Consider the following 18,272-nt stretch of genomic DNA (forward strand, 5'->3'; position numbering starts at 1 on the left):
AAAGAATGAAAGAGGACCCCTACCTCACCCCCTACACAAAAATTAACTCAAAATGGACCAAAGATCTCAATATAAAAGAAAGTACCATTAAACTCCTAGAAGATAATGTAGGAAAACATCTTCAAGACCTTGTATTAGGAGGCCACTTCCTAGACTTTACACCCAAAGCACAAGCAACAAAAGAGAAAATAGATAAATGGGAACTCCTCAAGCTTAGAAGTTTCTGCACCTCAAAGGAATTTCTCAAAAAGGTAAAGAGGCAGCCAACTCAATGGGAAAAAATTTTTGGAAACCATGTATCTGACAAAAGACTGATATCTTGCATATACAAAGAAATCCTACAACTCAATGACAATAGCACAGACAGCCCAATTATAAAATGGGCAAAAGATATGAAAAGACAGTTCTCTGAAGAGGAAATACAAATGGCCAAGAAACACATGAAAAAATGTTCAGCTTCACTAGCTATTAGAGAGATGCAAATTAAGGCCACAATGAGATACCATCTAACACCGGTTAGAATGGCTGCCATTAAACAAACAGGAAACTACAAATGCTGGAGGGGATGTGGAGAAATTGGAACTCTTATTCATTGTTGGTGGGACTGCGTAATGGTTCAGCCACTCTGGAAGTCAGTCTGGCAGTTCCTTAGAAAACTAGATATAGAGCTACCATTCGATCCAGCGATTGCACTTCTCGGGATATACCCGGAAGATCGGAAAGCAGTGACACGAACAGATATCTGCACGCCAATGTTCATGGCAGCATTGTTCACGGTTGCCGGGAGATGGAAACAACCCAAATGTCCATCAGCAGATGGGTGGATGGATAAAGTGTGGTGTGTACACACGATGGAATACTACGCGGCAGTAAGAAGGAACGATCTGGTGAGGCATGTGGCAGCGTGGATGAGCCTTGAGGACATGGTGCTGAGCGAGGTAAGCCAGGCACAAAGAGAGAAATATTGTATGCTACCACTAATGTGAACTTTGAAAAATGTAAAACAAATGGTTTATAATGTAGAATGTAGGGGAACTAGCAGTAGAGAGCAATTAAGGAAGGGGGAACAATAATCCAAGAAGAACAGATAAGCTATTTAACGTTCTGGGGATGCCCAGAAATGACTATGGTCTGTTAATTTCTGATGGATGTAGTAGGAACAAGTTCACTGAAATGTTGCTATAGTATGTAACTTTCTTGGGGTAAAGTAGGAACATGTTGGAAGTTAAGCAGTTATCTTAGGTTAGTTGTCTTTTTCTTACTCCCTTGCTATGGTCTCTTTGAAATGTTCTTTTATTGTATGTTTGTTTTCTTTTTAACTTTTTTTTTCATACAGTTGATTTGAAAAAAGAAGGGAAAGTTAAAAAAAAAAAAAAGAAAAAAGACAAACAAGGATAAAAAAAAAAACAAAAAAAACAAAAAACGATGTAGTGCCCCCTTGAGGAGCCTGTGGAGAATGCAGGGGTATTCGCCTACCCCACCTCCATGGTTGCTAACATGACCACAGACATAGGGGACTGGTGGTTTGATGGGTTGAGCCCTCTACCATAAGTTTTACCCTTGGGAAGACGGTTGCTGCAAAGGAGAGGCTAGGCCTCCCTGTATTTGTGCCTAAGAGTCTCCTCCTGAATGCCTCTTTGTTGCTCAGATGTGGCCCTCTCTCTCTGGCTAAGCCAACTTGAAAGGTGAAATCACTGCCCTCCCCCCTACGTGGGATCAGACACCCAGGGAAGTGAATCTCCCTGGCAACGTGGAATATGACTCCCGGGGAGGAATGTAGACCCGGCATCGTGGGATGGAGAACATCTTCTTGACCAAAAGGGGGATGTGAAAGGAAATGAAATAAGCTTCAGTGGCAGAGAGATTCCAAAACGAGCCGAGAGATCACTCTGGTGGGCACTCTTACGCACACTTTAGACAACCTTTTTTAGGTTCTAAAGAATTGGGGTAGCTGGTGGTGGATACCTGAAACTATTAAACTACAACCCAGAACCCATGAATCTCGAAGACAGTTGTATAAAAATGTAGCTTATGAGGGGTGACAGTGGGATTGGGAATGCCATAAGGACCAAACTCCACTTTGTCTAGTTTATGGATCGATGTGTAGAAAAGTAGGGGAAGCAAACAAACAGACAAAGGTACCTAGTGTTCTTTTTTACTTCAATTGCTCTTTTTCACTCTAATTATTATTCTTGTTATTTTTGTGTGTGTGCTAATGAAGGTGTCAGGGATTGATTTAGGTGATGAATGTACAACTATGTAATGGTACTGTAAACAATCGAAAGTACAATTTGTTTTGTATGACTGCGTGGTATGTGAATATATCTCAATAAAATGATGATTAAAAAAAAAAAAAATAACTAATGACAGGAAACTTTAATTTTGAAATATTCATACAATGACTCTTGTTCTCAAAGAATGTACAATGATGTTTGGAAATGCCCAATACATGTAGCAAAAGAAAAAGAGACAAATTTTTAAATCCCAATTTTGGGTGTTATTGTGTGTTTATATGCATAAAAACAGTAAAACAATTGTTATCTCTAGGTGATTAGACTTGGATGGTTTTTACTTCCTCTCTGTATACTCTTCTGTATTTTCCCAAATTTTCTACATTGAATATTATTTTTAATATATATTTTTAAAGTTAGAAAAAAAAGGGAAATTGGCAGCCTAAAATCAGTCTAATGAAATATTATCACTAAGTTTTAGTAAAACTGACATCCAAAACTTACTATGAATACTCATTTTATTGTTCATGAATAGCTAATATTTTTTATTATAATTGCTCCATTATTAGAAAATTTAATCATAAAAAATTAGCACATATCACTGAAACAATACTGGCTTTTCTGGATTCAAATCCCTCATCCTTTCCTTCAACAAAACCATTGAGCACTATGCTAGCTGTTGGAGGTATAAAGATGAATCATCTACAGCTCTTGCATACAGATTACAGACTACCCTAGCTTGCATGACCAAGGCCAAACTGCAAATTTGCTGGGTCTTTATCTATCTATCTATCTATCTATCTATCTATCTATCTATCTATCTATCTATCTATCTATCTACCTATCTATCTATCTATCTAGTTAGCTAGCTAGCTAGCTACCTACCTACCTACCTACTAAAAGGAGAGGATTGGAAATGACTATACAGTTCTGAAATTCAATAACAATGATTTCTTTTTTCTTCTTTAAACTTTTTATTTTGAAATAATTTCAAACTTACAGGACAGTTGCAAAAATAATACAAAATCTGTACAGAGAAGTTCAGCATATACCCCGCCAGATACCAGATCCACCAATTTTACTATATTACCACATCTGCTGTGTCTGTCTGTCCATCTTAGCTGTCTGTGCAGCTAAGAGTAGGTTGTTTATATCATGCTCCTTGAACACATAATACTTACATGTACATTTCCTAAAAATGAGGATATTCACTTACATAACCACCTTAAGTACAATTATTAAGTTCAAAAAATTTAACATTGATATAAAGCTTACAGTCTATATTCCAATCTTTTCATATGTTCCAATAATGTTCTTTTGAGCCTTTTCTCCATCAGTACTAGATCCCATCCAAGATCATGCATTGCATTTAATTGTCACTGTCTCTATAGTTGCTCTTTCTTTCTTATTTTTAATTGTGGGAACATATAAATTTTCCTATCTCAACCACTCCCAAGAACATCAATCAATGGGATTAATTGCCTTCACAATGTTCTGCTACTCTCATCACAATCCATTACCAGAACTTTCCTGTCACCCCAAACAGAAACCCTACACCCATGGTGCATTAATTCCCCATTCTCCCTGCCCACCATCCCTGATGTGCTAGTTTGGATATATTATGTCCCACCAAAAGCCATATTCTTTGATGCAATCTTGTGGGGGCAGATGTATTAGTGTTGATTAGATTGGAATCCTTTGATTGTTTCCATGGAGATGTGACTCAATCAACTGTGAGTGAAACATTCGATTGGATAATTTCCACGGAGGTGTTACCCCGCCCATTCAGGGTGGGTGTTAACTGGATTACTGGAGTCGTATAAAGGAATTCACAGACAACTGAGAGTGACATTTTGAAGAGGAGCTGCAGCTTACAGAGACATTTTGAAGATGGCTGTCGAAAGCTGACATTTTGGAGACAGTCATTTTGAAACACAACTTGGGAGCAAAGGAAGAAGACACCAGCCACATGCCTTCCCAGACATCAGAGGTGTTACAGACGCCATTGGCCATCCTTCAGTGAAGGTACTCTTGTTGTTGACACCTTATCTTGGACACTTTTATGGCCTTAAGACCATAACTTTGTAACCAAATAAACCCCCTTTATAAAATCCAATCCATTTCTGGTTGTTTTGCATAACGGCAGCATTAGCAAACCAGAACACCTGGTAACCTGTACTCTACTCTCTATCTCTGTGAGTTTGCATATTCTAGCCATCTCATATAAGTGGAATCATATAGTGTTCACCCTTTTGTGTCTGGCTTGTTTCGCTCAGCGTGGTGTTCTCGGGGTTCGTCCATGTAGTGGCATGTCTCAGAACATCATTCCTTTTAAAGGCTGGTGTTCCATTGTGGGTATGTATCATGTTTGTCTATCCATTCATCTGCTGCTGGGTTGCTTTCACCTTTTGGGTATTGTGAGTGATGATTCTATAAACATTGGTATACAAATAAATATGTATCTGTGCAAAAAAAAAAAAAAAAAAAAAAGTAAAAAAGAACACCCAAATCATTCCCCCCATCCCACCCTATTTTTCAGTTTTTGTCCCCATTTTTCTACTTATCCTTCACTGGATAAAGGGAGTGTGATCCACAAGGTTTTCACAATCACGCTGTCACCCACTGTAAGCTACATTGTTATACAATCATCTTCAAGAGTGAAGGCTACTGGGTTGGAGTTTGCTAGTTTCAGGTATTTACTTCTAGCTACTCCAATACATTAAAACCTAAGACAGGTTATATAGTGTGTTAACAATGTCCACCAGAGTGACCTCTTGACTCCATTTGAAATCTCTCAGCCAGTGAAACTTCATTTCACTTCGCATCCCCCTTTTGGTCAAGATGTCTCAATCCCACGATGCTGGGTTTGATTCATCCCCAGGAGACATACCCTGTATTACCAGGGAGATTTATACCCTTTGGAGTCAGGTCCCATGAAGGGGGGAGGGCAGTGATTTTACTTGCCAAGTTGGCTTAGTTAGAGAGAGGGCCACATCTGAGCAACAAAGGTACTCAGGGAGAGACTCTTATGCACAATTATAAGCAGGTTTAGCCTCTCCTTTGCAGCAACAGGCTTCATAAGGGCAAGCCCCAAGATAGAGAGCTCAACATACCAAACCGTCAGTCCTCAGTGTTGGTGAGAACATCAGCAACAAACCAGGTGAGAAAGTCCAACACTTCAGCTCTTCCCCCCAGCTACTCTGGGGGGAAGGGCCTTAGATTTTTAAGTTATGCTATAAACTTAAAATTCATATTTCTTTAAAGAAATAAAAAGACAATTATATGATGTGCATAGAGTTTATTTGGTACACTTATCAATTTCTACAGTAATACAGCTGGCCAGAAAGGGTCCATCTAGTGCCCACCTCACTTCATGTCTACAATGATTTATTTAATGTGGTATTTTGCAAGGCTGGAATGGAGAGTCAAGTTTCCTCAGTATCAGTGAAAACTTTTATCATGAAATTAATTTAATACATTAGTATATTCACCCTTTTCCTATCAGAAAACAGTGACATGACACTGTTAGGTATATTGTTTACAGTGAAACTTGGAAGATTTGACAAAGCATCAGCTAGGTTATCAACAGACTAGAATAACCTCCCCTTCCAGGGTCTTTTTCTTTGAAATGAAATAAAATTTTTACAAATCAAACTTAATATACCTTTAAGCACCAGCTTGACAATTTATAGTTTTCTTTCGGCTTTATAAAACAGTCCTGCTTTGAAAGGCAAAGTGAATGTAAAAGTGTAAATGTAATTAAACAAATCACTGGCCTGGATACTTTTTACTGCAAAAGTTGCAATGTTTTACTACTATATTCACTTGTTCAGATGAATTTGCTTATAGGCTTGAAACAAAACATTTGCCTTTTGTCTCAGAAAGTTTCCTTATAAAATTAATCATTTCTGAACTGTACAAATGTATTTTCATTCATAGTGTTAAATATGCAACTTGGTCCTCAAAGGTCATGTAATAGCCATAAAGTCCAGCTTCTTGGATAATTTATTATACAAATTAATAAAATACAAACTACCACAAAATATTACTGATGTTAACAGTCAGGTATGTATAATACATTGGTGTACCCAGAACAGTCTGTTAATGGGTGTTTAAACTACTAATGTGCAATCAGGTTTAAAAACTTAATAGCTAAAATTCCATTCATTATGTAAAATTTAAAATTCTACAAGACCCCTTGAGTTCTGTACTTCAGAAACACTAGAATACTTATTAAGGCATTACTTAATGAACAGACTCCATGGAAAGTAACTAGAATGCCTGTACTGGAGTGCCAGTCACATTTTAAGGCAGTGAAAAGGTTCACTTTTTCACTTTAAGGCTCTTACACACTTAAATTTAACTCCATGAATTCTATACAAATATTATTCTGTGTAAAATGTAAATATTCATTGAGTGGTCAATTTGGGAAAAGCAATGCCTTTTTATAAAGCCAATGGTTGGTTTAGCACTAGCATATAACACTCCTGCCCCCGAGCCCCTGTCTGATTTTTTAAAAGATATATTCATATATCTCATCTCTTTGGAGATTACTTTATCAGAAGCTGGCAACAATGGGAATAAAACATAACTCAAATGAAATGTCTAGTCACATAAAACCAAATTATATAGTCCAAATTTAGAAAAACCTAGTGTAACAAAAATATTTTTTTTGTGACTGTTAATTGTATGCTCTAACTTAATTTGACTCTGTGTGATTCTGAAACAGTTTACATTTGCAAATAAAGCCTTACAAGTAATTTAAACAGAAGCTTCAATGCAATGTTTGCAATAGTAGAATAGTCATCAGTTATCTGTAGTAATGATATACATATATGATAGCAAGGCTTTAACCTCACTCACTATTCTGGATAACCCAAGGGTTCACTGAGTGAAGTCAGTAGAAATGTAACTAGTTTACTATTAATTGTGTTCAAACAAAAAATTCTGATAATTTTAAAAAAGGCAGACATTTAAATACACTTTAAAATTAAAAATATTACATGTATTCATTTTTATAAAAACTAATGGCATGGTGGCACTAAACGAAATAGAAGCAGAGAAAAATCTTTTAAAAGATCAGAAACAGTTACCATTTGTATATTTTCACTGCATTTACAAATTCATTCTCACTGAAAATAATCACCTTAATTTCAGTAATAGAATTTTCCAACAGATCTCCTCTAATTTATGTTCTTTCCACCACTGTTCAATATAATTTGGTATATTCAATATTTAGGAAAATGTGTCATTATAATTTTATTCCCACCGTGTGCTTAACCACATTATTAGCTTCTACACAAAAAATATTACCATACAATTAAACTTTTAATTAACTTTATAGTATTTCCAAAAAGCAAACAAAAATATTCATCAGTAAAAAAAATTGAATGTGAGTACAGGTTATTTACAAGAACTTTTATGCTACAAGCCATGTAGATATAAGCTCAGAGAAATATTTATTAGACCAAAGACTTTGATAGTGGTCCTAATAATTATGAAGTATGAGCACTGAAGCATGCTATTTTCTGAAACAGTTTATTGAATTATTTTCTAAGGGTGCTTACTCGTAGAGCAATTATCTTCCCAAATACAGGTAGGAGTATCTATAATTTCAAGCAAAGAAAGACTGAATAATTTATTTTACTCAAAGGACCACAAAATATCTGCAAATACCTAAAACAAAAAGTATATGATATAACTTGATTTGGGGAGAGAATGTCAATCCAGTTATTTTTTCAAAGAGACCAGCCCATTATTAATCTGAAAAAAAAGAAAATCTTAAATCTGTATGGAACAAAAGGCAAGCTGCAGATCCCTAATATTCATCCCAAACCTAAATGTAGGTCTTTCTTGTTATTTTTATTACCCAGGTATATCAAGACTAGAAAAAGAAAGAAAAGACAAAAATGTCAGAAGAAAGGAATTTAATAGAAAACGAGAAGTATAAAGGAATTTTTTTTAATAAAAAGAGATTAGGGAGATCCTAAATAAACTGCATATAAGTAAATACAACTAATTTCATAGCTTAATCTATCTTTTTTTCCTTCTAATTCTTCCTGGTACATGTTTGCATTGAGGCTATATAATGTTTCTCTAGAGGGCATACTGCCTTAACAAATCACCCCAAACCTGTGGTTGACGAGACTAGAATTTTGGATTTTTGATTATCTACTGTAAGGACATCACTTACCTAGAAATTTTTATTTGTGGCTATTATATCTTTATGTGAAATTAAAATAAGTCCAACAAGCTCTATTATGCTTTTAAAGATGTATGTCACATGTCAGACCCTGAAAGGCCTTCACTTTCCAAAACAGTTACTTATTTTTTTTTCCCCCACAAAATCTCAGAAAATAAGAAAGCCTGACAAAAATGATATTTTATCATTTGGAGATTTAGCTATTATTTTAAAAGATTAAAGAAAATGTGTGCTAAGAGCATCTCCTCATTTAGAAGATGAATTTGTTTTTCTAGATCTATTCATGAGGATCTCATACTTGGGATATATTTTTTTCTCTATCATAGAATAGTGAGTTGTGAGTCAATACATCCATTGTGAAAATTTTTTTTCTATAGTTTTACACTGTATACAGGAGTGTTTTAAAAAAGGTCTATTGAGCTATTTTTCTAAAACATTTTTCTCTCAAAAAATATCTTAATAAGAATGTTCAATTAAGAAAAAAAGAGTTCTAACTTGTCTTGCAAGTCTTCCCAATTTCAACTTTTATACAAATATCATTGATTCTTTTATGATTCAAGCATCAAATGTTACTGTTTTAAGATAGTGAAACTGAGTCAGAGGTTAAATTGGTTGCCTACAGTCACACAGTAAATTAGATAAAGAGATTCCAGAGAGATAATACTAACTTACATCCACTAGCATCTTGCTCACTAATATTCTTATAGTTACTATAAACTAAATAATATATAGCAGTGATAAAAATGGAATTTCTAAGAAATGTCAACTAACCAAGGAAGGATAAGCTTGTAAGATTAGCTTTTGTTTTACTAATTACAACTATATCCTGAACATATTTACATATTTATCTAAGAAATGTGTTTATTTTACTTAGGATTGTTTTAAAAAGTAACATTTCCCCAAATGTTAATGTAAGAATATTCCTAAAATTAACTGGGAAAATAAAACTTGTTTATCACTTGTGCATTTTATTCTTGGGGTAAAGTTTAAAATTTTTTTCTATAGGACTATTTCATATGTCAACATAGGTTATTAAAACATTATTTGTGCTTGAAGATTTACTATGAATTACAAAATAATACATGTTCACAATCTCCCTGTTACTCTATTCCTAAAGCAATCACGGATAAACACTGTTTCCTAGTATCTATATTAAAGTACTGAATAATTCTATTTTATCCTCTACTCTTCTGAGTCAATGTCTTCCATGTTGTAGGGGAAACGAATACTGGAATGGGATTCAAGAGACCAAGATTTCTAGGTCTAGTGCTCCAAAGCCACACTCTCTCTTGGTATGATTTTGATGCCTAATAAAATAAAAAAGTTAGCTTATAAATCTCAAAGCTCCAAAACTTCATGACTTGAAAATAAAATAACCTTCTATGTTGGTTCCTTTTTCTTTTCTTTCTTTCTTAAATCATAACCCCAATCCATTTAATTACTTTCCAAAATACTTCATAAAGGTCATGTCTAATCTTATTTCTGATGGATTTAATATTAGCTCCTAGAGATATTTATCTAAGAATATCTATAGAAATGTAACTGTAGAAATATAACTAAAGGAATAAACTTTTATGCTATATTCTGTTTAACATTTCTATTAGGAATAAAAAGCTAGATCATGTTGTAATTTTTAGGAAAACCATGGGTTTACTTAAAGAATTCAATAGCTATTACACAATTTTTTAGTTTCTTTAAACCTTAAATTTACTCTGAACAACATAATATTTTAATGTGTCAAAAGAAGCTAACATGCTAAATTCAGTGTTTGGCAGAGTGTTAAAATCACAATGTCTTCATCTACCGTACAAAACTGTCATGACATCAGAAGCAAGGCTGCCCCCCCACCGCCCATTACTAGTTTTGCTGACCAAAAAACGTCCCAGGTAAATCACAACATTTAAAAAATGCTTCCAGTTCCCCTGAAGGAATGGCTACGTATCAGGGCCAGCATTAATATGTCAAATAAAGAGTTTGAAAGGAACATTTTCCTATCACTACCAGAGCTCAAACTGCCCATGAAAAAGAAAATATCTCCACAAATTCTACTACTACTCAAGTCTTCCCTCCTACAGACACAAAACCTCTAATCCCCAAGCATGTAAGGTTATAATTTACATTTACTAGAGTCTAACTTAACACAAAATGGTAGGAAGGACTTTATATGTAAGCTATCTTACACACCCATAATTAAATTTTGAGCAAAGATGTTGGCATTTCATCAGGTTGCTTTAATGTTAAACTTCCCCATGAAAAATGGTTTCTTGCTCAAGAAAATAATGCACTTTAGTGTAATGATAAGGAAGTTTAATATACACAAACTGAACGGGAAAAAAATTTCTTGTTAGTGGTATAGGCTACTCAAAATCTGCCTTTCAAACATGAAGGAATTAGCTCACTTTATTAATTTTTTCCACTATCAATGTTTCATCACAAAATGACTAATGGACAAAGAGATAGGAAGCCATTAACTTTTTTACAGTTAGAAAATATATAAAAAACATTTACAAGTGGCTAAAAAATAGTTACTTTTATTTTAAAAGTAAAGGGAAAGCTAATTTGGTTATAGTTGAGCTTTTAATTTATACTTTTAAGATTATGGATGGGGGAGTTAAATGCTTGAAACATTTTTTGTTTTCATTGAAAAGCATGAAAAAATGTGAATGCATGTGGCTACGTTGTTTTACTTCAGAGAAACCTGCTGTCAAGTCATGTCCCTCCCTCACGGCAATAAAATAAACCAACATGATAAAACAAAGACACCAAATAGGCTTCCTCAGCAGACACAAACTTTGGAGCCTCTTCTCAGGGATTTCCTTTATGCTTCTGGTTAATGATACAAATTCTTTAAGTGTGAATAAAACATCAAAAATAAAATATCCTTTTTACTAACTAAGAAAATTGTCACATGATCTTAGAAGGCTCTGGGAGGAATTTGTAAACTCATTCATAATTTAGTCAAATGTCTTAGTCCCCACCCCGATATAAAAGTTTACAGATGATTTTCATATTCCATCACAGTAACATGGTCTAGTGCACTTCAGATTATTTGGAAATAATCAAAGCTGTCCTTTCCCAAAGAAAACATTTAGGAAAACTTTAAGCACTTCTCAAACAAGCTGTTAAAAGTGTCATGATCTGGAACCACTTATACTTTTGGCTCTCACCTCTTTTAAATACAAATGTTATGATTTTTCCAAAGCAAAACTGTTCTACTATTTTACAGTGTCTATTAACAGGAATTCTCTCTTAGAAGAAGATACAGTGTATTCTGAAGCTATTTCCCAAGAGCTAGTTTAGTAGACAGGAAGAACTTTGGCCTTATCTTATTTCCCTTGTCTTTTTGTGTGTAGGATAACTTTCCATTAAGCACATACTTTACAATCATCTTTCACTGGATTACGATTAGCTGGGAAGTAGCTATGTATTTTTTGTGAGGTCCACTAGCCATGGACCTCGTAGATCATGCTGGTGCTTATGGTTAAATCACATCTAATGTGAAATTTCGAATTACATCCAAAGCCCCAGTATCAAAACCACACATATCCAACATGCCTCTATCATCTGGGTCTGCAATGGTAAAACCATTTGATGTCATTCCACAAATAATCAATTTAGCTGGAATATCCATTTTCTGTAAGAAAAAAATCAAAATACACATTTAAAAACTTACAGTAAGGAAAAGCAAATACCCTCCAAAATTAAAACACTTCAAAATCTTTCTATCATAGCTTTTCATTACAAGGGCAATTTTTTTTTCCCTTCTCCACAAAATTTGGCAATCTTTCAGGGCTGGACTATTTGATCTTTAGAACAATGAAAAATAAATCTGGATAAAGAACCAGCCCCAAATTTCTACTTCTTTATTCTATACCCTTGCTATACAGGCTGTAGAGTACCTTCCTGAGTAACCTGTGGACTTTGTACTCATGAAACCTTTACAGATATTCTGGGAAGCCCAACCTTTCACCAAATATTAAACCCTGGGGCAGTATGTGTGGGTATATGTAAATATAAGCAAATATCTGTCTAGAATTATCAATTTTGGCCTCTGACTTACATGAACAATATTCATATGTCATATATAAGAACTTTTATTGCCTTCCACAGCTACAGTTTAAGGTAAAAACAGAGTTGTTGATAAAAACTAATACTTACTGAGTGTGCACTATGCCAGGTACTATAATAATTTCTATTAAAAATGTATCTAACAACCCTAAAACATAAGTATTATAAACTACATGACAGCAGTTAAATGATTTGTTCAATTCTAGAATTAATAAAAGAGAAAGACTCAGGGCTCAGAACCCAGGCCTTCCTGACTCTAAAATCTAATGTTTTCACCTGTGTTCCTCAAACTTAAGCATGAAGTGGAATCCCTGGAGGGCTTGTTAAAAAATAGATTGCTAGCGCCGCTGTGACTCGGACCCACATTTCTGGAGGCTTTAGTGGCCATGCAGTCATCTACATTCCACCAGGAAAAAGGAAACATCACATAACCAAATGATTCACCCTAAATACACTCCCCTGGTGGACAACCTGGTAGGCAAGTCCCATCACAACGGACATGGGGGATGGGGGCCACATCTGGCTTGTTTTGAAATATTAAAGAAAGAAAGGTATTTTCTGTTTACAAAAAAAACAAAACATTGCTGGGTCTCACTTGCCAGCACCCCCCCCCCCCCCAGGTTCTGATTCTGATTCGACAGATCTCCCACAGAGCGCAGGAAGTTGCATTTCTAACAAGGTCCCAGACGCTGTTGAGGTTGCTGGTAGAGGAATCACTTTTAGAATCATTGTTCTTGATCAATAAGTTCTAGTTCTGTTCCTAGTTGTACAGCCACATTTTAAGTGCTCAACAGCCCATTTGGATACTGGCTACTGTACTGGACAGTGCAGAAACAGAACATTTCCATCATTTCAGAAAGCTCTACTGAAGAGCACTGATTAGAAGATGGAAATATCCATAACTTAAAATAGAGATTAAGCTTTGCTTTACTTTTATATACTCTGTTAGTAAAACCCACAAACTATACTTTGATTTTTCAAGGGGCACACTGAGTCATTCAAAAAAGAATCTATAGCTAAGGTAAAATAAAATAAGTATTTCTGTTGATTATTACTAGAACTACTGTTTGCAAAGGACTTTATTAGTAATGCATAAAACTTTAACTGGTTGAAAAACAAAATTATGTATGTGTTGCCAATAATTTTCCTTATTTTAAGTACTGATGAGTCCACAACTGCAATCGGATTGTATACAAAGGTAAAGAACTATCTTTAGAAACATTTTTTGAAAAAGATAGTGAATATCTGATAATTGAACATTACTTGGGGTGAGAAAGAATATTAGAATTCATTTTACCTTCCGATACTGCTTCAGAGCAACAGCAGGATGGATACTTCCAGCAAAGGTCTCATTATCAGTGAATACAATGAAGACATCAGCAGCTGTATTTGTCTCCTGAGCCCATATCATTGGAAGAGAGCAATCAGTCCCACCTGCTGGGATCTAACTCAGAACAAAAATATGAGTAAGAATAAAATAATGTGCCCTCGTTTCTATACTAAGATAGCCAAAATAAATACTTAAATACTATTTGTACATTATCTCTGTTTAGAGTCTATATATGGGCCTCTGCAAAGCCTGTATATAATTTTATTTTGTGTATCTCAGGAGAAAATTAAGATAAAATACTTTGTTCTCCCAAACTTCATTAATACTATGCATAATATCAATATAAATTATGTTACATGTTAAGTAAACTTAATAAAACAGTCTGTTACCTGATTCATAGCCATTAAAACCTGTTGTAAGGTCATATCTGCAGTGACTGGATATGGTACCATTTCATCCGAAAAAGCAACCACATAAGAATCCTTTTCTGTTCGTGTGACAACCTGAGAAATTCAATGGTAGTAATTTTCAGCCAATTTTGGAGGAAATAAATACAGTATCTAGAAATTCATAAACAAAACAACACAAAACAAAAAACCCTATATACTCATTTTACTTTTAAACTTAAATTATTGTGTTTTGGAGCTATACAGTAGCAATAGTATAGCTTTCAAAGTCCTTTTACAAACTTTTTCAAAGAAACTGATTCTCACAACAATACCTTGAAGCAAATAGAGTATATTTTCTTCTCATTAAATAAGGAACAGAATCACAGAAGGGCAGCTAAGAAACTTGCTTATGATTCATCTATTCTTCAGTGACAAAGTCAGATTAGAACTAAACTCTCCTGACTCATTATTGGTTCCCTGTTCTTTTAACTTAAATATTCATTAAAAACTTTTTCTAAGCATTACATACTTCCTCAAAAATACTATTAATATTTAATCTTTTGTTGTAAAAATTGAAATTTCTATTCTGTTCTGTAGACATTCTTTCTCAATATACTTAAAATTTTGCTTTACAAAATTATCTTTAGTTATGAAATAACTGAAAAATGTGCCAAATAAGGTGAAATGACAAAAATAAGTGAAAACATAACTGTTGATGATATCTAATTTTATAATTTGCTCCATACTCAACATTTTTTTAGAGTGGCAAAATTCTAAATTGTCTAAGTTTTCTTACCATGCACATTGCTGCAGCAACTGCACTTGCATTGAGTATACTACCCAAAACTCTTTGGTTCATAGAAGCGCTAACATCAACAGCCAGCAAGAAACGCTTTCCAGTTGGCTCAACTGTCTAAGGAGAAAATAAGATAATCATAAATAATTGAAGCAATCATATATATTGTTAAATAGATGAAGTTTCTAACAAATCATATTTACTTACCTTTCTCTCAAAGACTCTCTAAAATAAAAGGTCCTATGATTTTTCTGATTTACCAATTAATGGACAACTACTTTAACATGCTTAGCTTTTACTAAAGGTAAAACAAAGGAAATATAATAACCTATTTTTGTGGGACTTCCACTCCTAAAAAAAATCATTACCTATCAAGACAGACAAGAATCATCTACTGACTAAGGAGAAAAACACAGGACAGAAGTACATGTATAAGTGCCCACCAAAAGGAATGCAATTTTAAAAATTTGGTAATTTTAAAACCATCAAAATGATCTTAAGATAACTAGTTGCTGCAAAGGTAGAAGAAATACTTCACTCATAATCTTACAATGTTAATTATATACCTAACTGCACATGAATTAAAGAAAAACAAATTTGTATTTCATCAAAATGACTTTTTTTGCCATTAATACTACCATTAAAATGTGTTTTTATAAAAGATAATAAGCCCTAACTGGGTCATTTGCTTTAAAACAAAAATCAAATCATTACCTTAAATGTTTTGTAAAAAGCGATGTCCAATGCTTTCAAAATGTCTTCATCAGGGCGCCACTTCAGTTTTCCTCTGAGCCCATGACCTGTTTTGTAAGTTTCTAATGCAATTAAAACATGAAATGGATGTATACGAGCCTAGAAATCAAACAAAGGCAAAGTAAATGCAAAATTCAAGTAAAAAATAGTAGTAATTATGTATCTCCCTTGGGTTTTTAGGTTACTGTTTGTATCTAACGTATTTCAAAGAAAAGAGAAAAATAAAGACAAATTAACCTTAGATTTAAGAGTCAAAATGCAATTTGGTGTCTTAGAACACCCAAGAAGTACACTGACAGCATTTAACATATTTAAAAGCCAAATTTTTCAATGAGAAAGCTAATGAAAGGCACTGACAATGCTTACTTTTTTTAACAGTTTTTCATTACACAGTTTTTCACATATTAAAGATACTTCTGAATTTCCTGGTTCAAGCACAGAATTAGCAGTCATCTTTCCTAGATTCCTTAATAACGCAGTAAGAGGCATTTCTTGCAACAAAGCCTTCCATACCTATTAGAACACAGGAAGAAACATAAGGAAGTAACAGGAAATGAACCAATATCACATCGGTAGATCAATTAACAATATTCATAATATATATTTTAAGTAATTTGGGGTGCAGAGAACTTTCAGAATGAAATTCTGGGCTAACTGATCAAAGGCTTATCAAATAAGCTAATTTTTTCTTTACTAGAAAAAGGAAATGAAGTATATTTTATGTAGATACTACATCAAGAATTTTGCTTTCTTAATTGACGTGGCAAATAACCAGTATATTTTCTGGATTGGAACTAACACTTACTGAATGCCAACTACATCCTGGGCATTGTGTTAGGTTTTCTAAATAAGTTATTAATTTCAAGATATATTTTGGTTAATTTTTTTTAAGAATTAATGAACATACAGTAACCCAAAGTTTATTCTTTTTATACATATAATAAAGTATTCATGTTTAATCATATACCACAATATACTATAATCTACTTACCTCTTTAGACTTTAAGTGATTTGTTAGAAGATGTTCCCTAACTAATCTATGTTCTTCTATTAGATGAATTACTTCCAGTTCATCTTTTGTGCGCTTCACTTTCTCTACAGCCTCCAAATACTTTAATAATTTTTCAGTCTCCACAGAAAGTGCCTTTTCTTTATACAATTCATGGACCTCTTTCCAGCCCTTTGTAATATATTTGGTCACGATAGCAAGTCCTTTAACAAAATAAAGAATTGAAAAGGCATGTAGGATTACCAGATTGAAAAAACAGAATATATGTTTACTGAGAATGTGTAAGATGATAGTCATAACAGGAGATTTGGGAAAGAAACAAACCTGTATTCAAAGTCATTTTATAACAAGGGTTTGGTTTTGTTCTGTTTTTTTTGAGATGCTGGCATTAGAAATTTTGGTAGAAGTGCCTACTACAGGTTCATAATCTCAGAACAACTCACAAGAGTACAGATCTAATATTCACTTGCCCTTTTAGTTGCTGAATATATGTACACACACACACACACATTTTTGAATAGTTGAGATAAGTGGAAGTGGATAGATAGGCAGGAATTCTTTGTTTTTATAGCTGACAATGCATTACAGGCCAAATTTTTTTTAAAAAGGAAAATAATGAAATATTTGTCCATTCCTTTTACAATTACATTTAGTAGTAGGCCGAGCTTTGGACTAGAGATGAGGAAATCTGGTTTTTACTCTTTAATTCTCTGTTAATAAATGGCTGTATGATCTTTCTAGGCCTTAGTTTCACTTCTATAAAGGTAGGGATTAAATTTTCAAATTCATATCTCTATGGAGGACAGCCAGATAAAATAAATAAATGCATCAAGCCATGGGGATATAATAAGGAGTTGTTAGTGCTGTGGTAAACTGAAGAGAATATGTCCAGAAAAATGTTTTAGCCAAGTATTAGCTTACTGCTGCTAAGAAAAGGTATGCTGAAGAGAAGCCAAAATATAGATTTTTATGTGAAGTCTTCTGATTTTTTAAAATGTTGCCAGAGAATTCAGTTTTTTCTAAAATACAGTGCAGCCAACACATCTCTTAGTCAATGTGCTATTTCTGAACTTCAATTTAAATCATTTGATCAAGTTAATGCAGGAACTTCTAAACTATAATGACTCTTGTTATCTTCCAGATTTTGGTACAAATTCTTATATTGTCTTAAATGCTTAGTCAATTATTTCATATAAGCATGTCTTCTATTTTGTCTTTCCAATTAACATAAAAATTCCTTAAGGGCAATAATAATTCCTTTTATCCACTTAAGTTCTAGAATTGTGCTGCCCCTACATTAGGTTCGCAATAAACACTTGATTAAGTAAATTTCATTTCGACTAGTCCTATCTGTTAGAAATACACACTGCAGTTAAAAATATTACTTATTTTGTAGCTTAGAATTTGTTTCAAAATTCTTTTCACTCTGAGAAGCCTAGGTATCCTTTAAGCCTAACCATGAGATTGCTATTGTTACAGGCTTCAGGTATAAAT

General features: G+C 33.8%; 1 protein-coding gene across 3 annotated transcripts in view; it reads right to left on the minus strand.

The window, feature by feature from the left end:
• Positions 1-5,512: 5,512 nt before the first annotated feature.
• The window catches only part of RO60 (Ro60, Y RNA binding protein), a 36,849-nt gene continuing 24,089 nt past the window's right edge, over positions 5,513-18,272 (minus strand). For all 3 annotated transcript variants that reach the window (XM_037825127.1, XM_037825126.1, XM_037825128.1), the window contains 7 exons: positions 16,761-16,981; positions 16,136-16,282; positions 15,731-15,868; positions 15,017-15,133; positions 14,221-14,334; positions 13,799-13,945; positions 5,513-12,067 (listed from right to left, as the gene is read on the minus strand). In XM_037825127.1, coding sequence (XP_037681055.1) covers positions 11,915-12,067; positions 13,799-13,945; positions 14,221-14,334; positions 15,017-15,133; positions 15,731-15,868; positions 16,136-16,282; positions 16,761-16,981 — 1,037 coding nt within the window. In that variant the 3' untranslated portion in view covers positions 5,513-11,914. The remainder of the gene's footprint in view (positions 12,068-13,798; positions 13,946-14,220; positions 14,335-15,016; positions 15,134-15,730; positions 15,869-16,135; positions 16,283-16,760; positions 16,982-18,272) is intronic.

Source organism: Choloepus didactylus, chromosome 2 (assembly GCF_015220235.1).
Source record: "Choloepus didactylus isolate mChoDid1 chromosome 2, mChoDid1.pri, whole genome shotgun sequence".
NCBI lineage: Eukaryota > Metazoa > Chordata > Mammalia > Pilosa > Megalonychidae > Choloepus > Choloepus didactylus.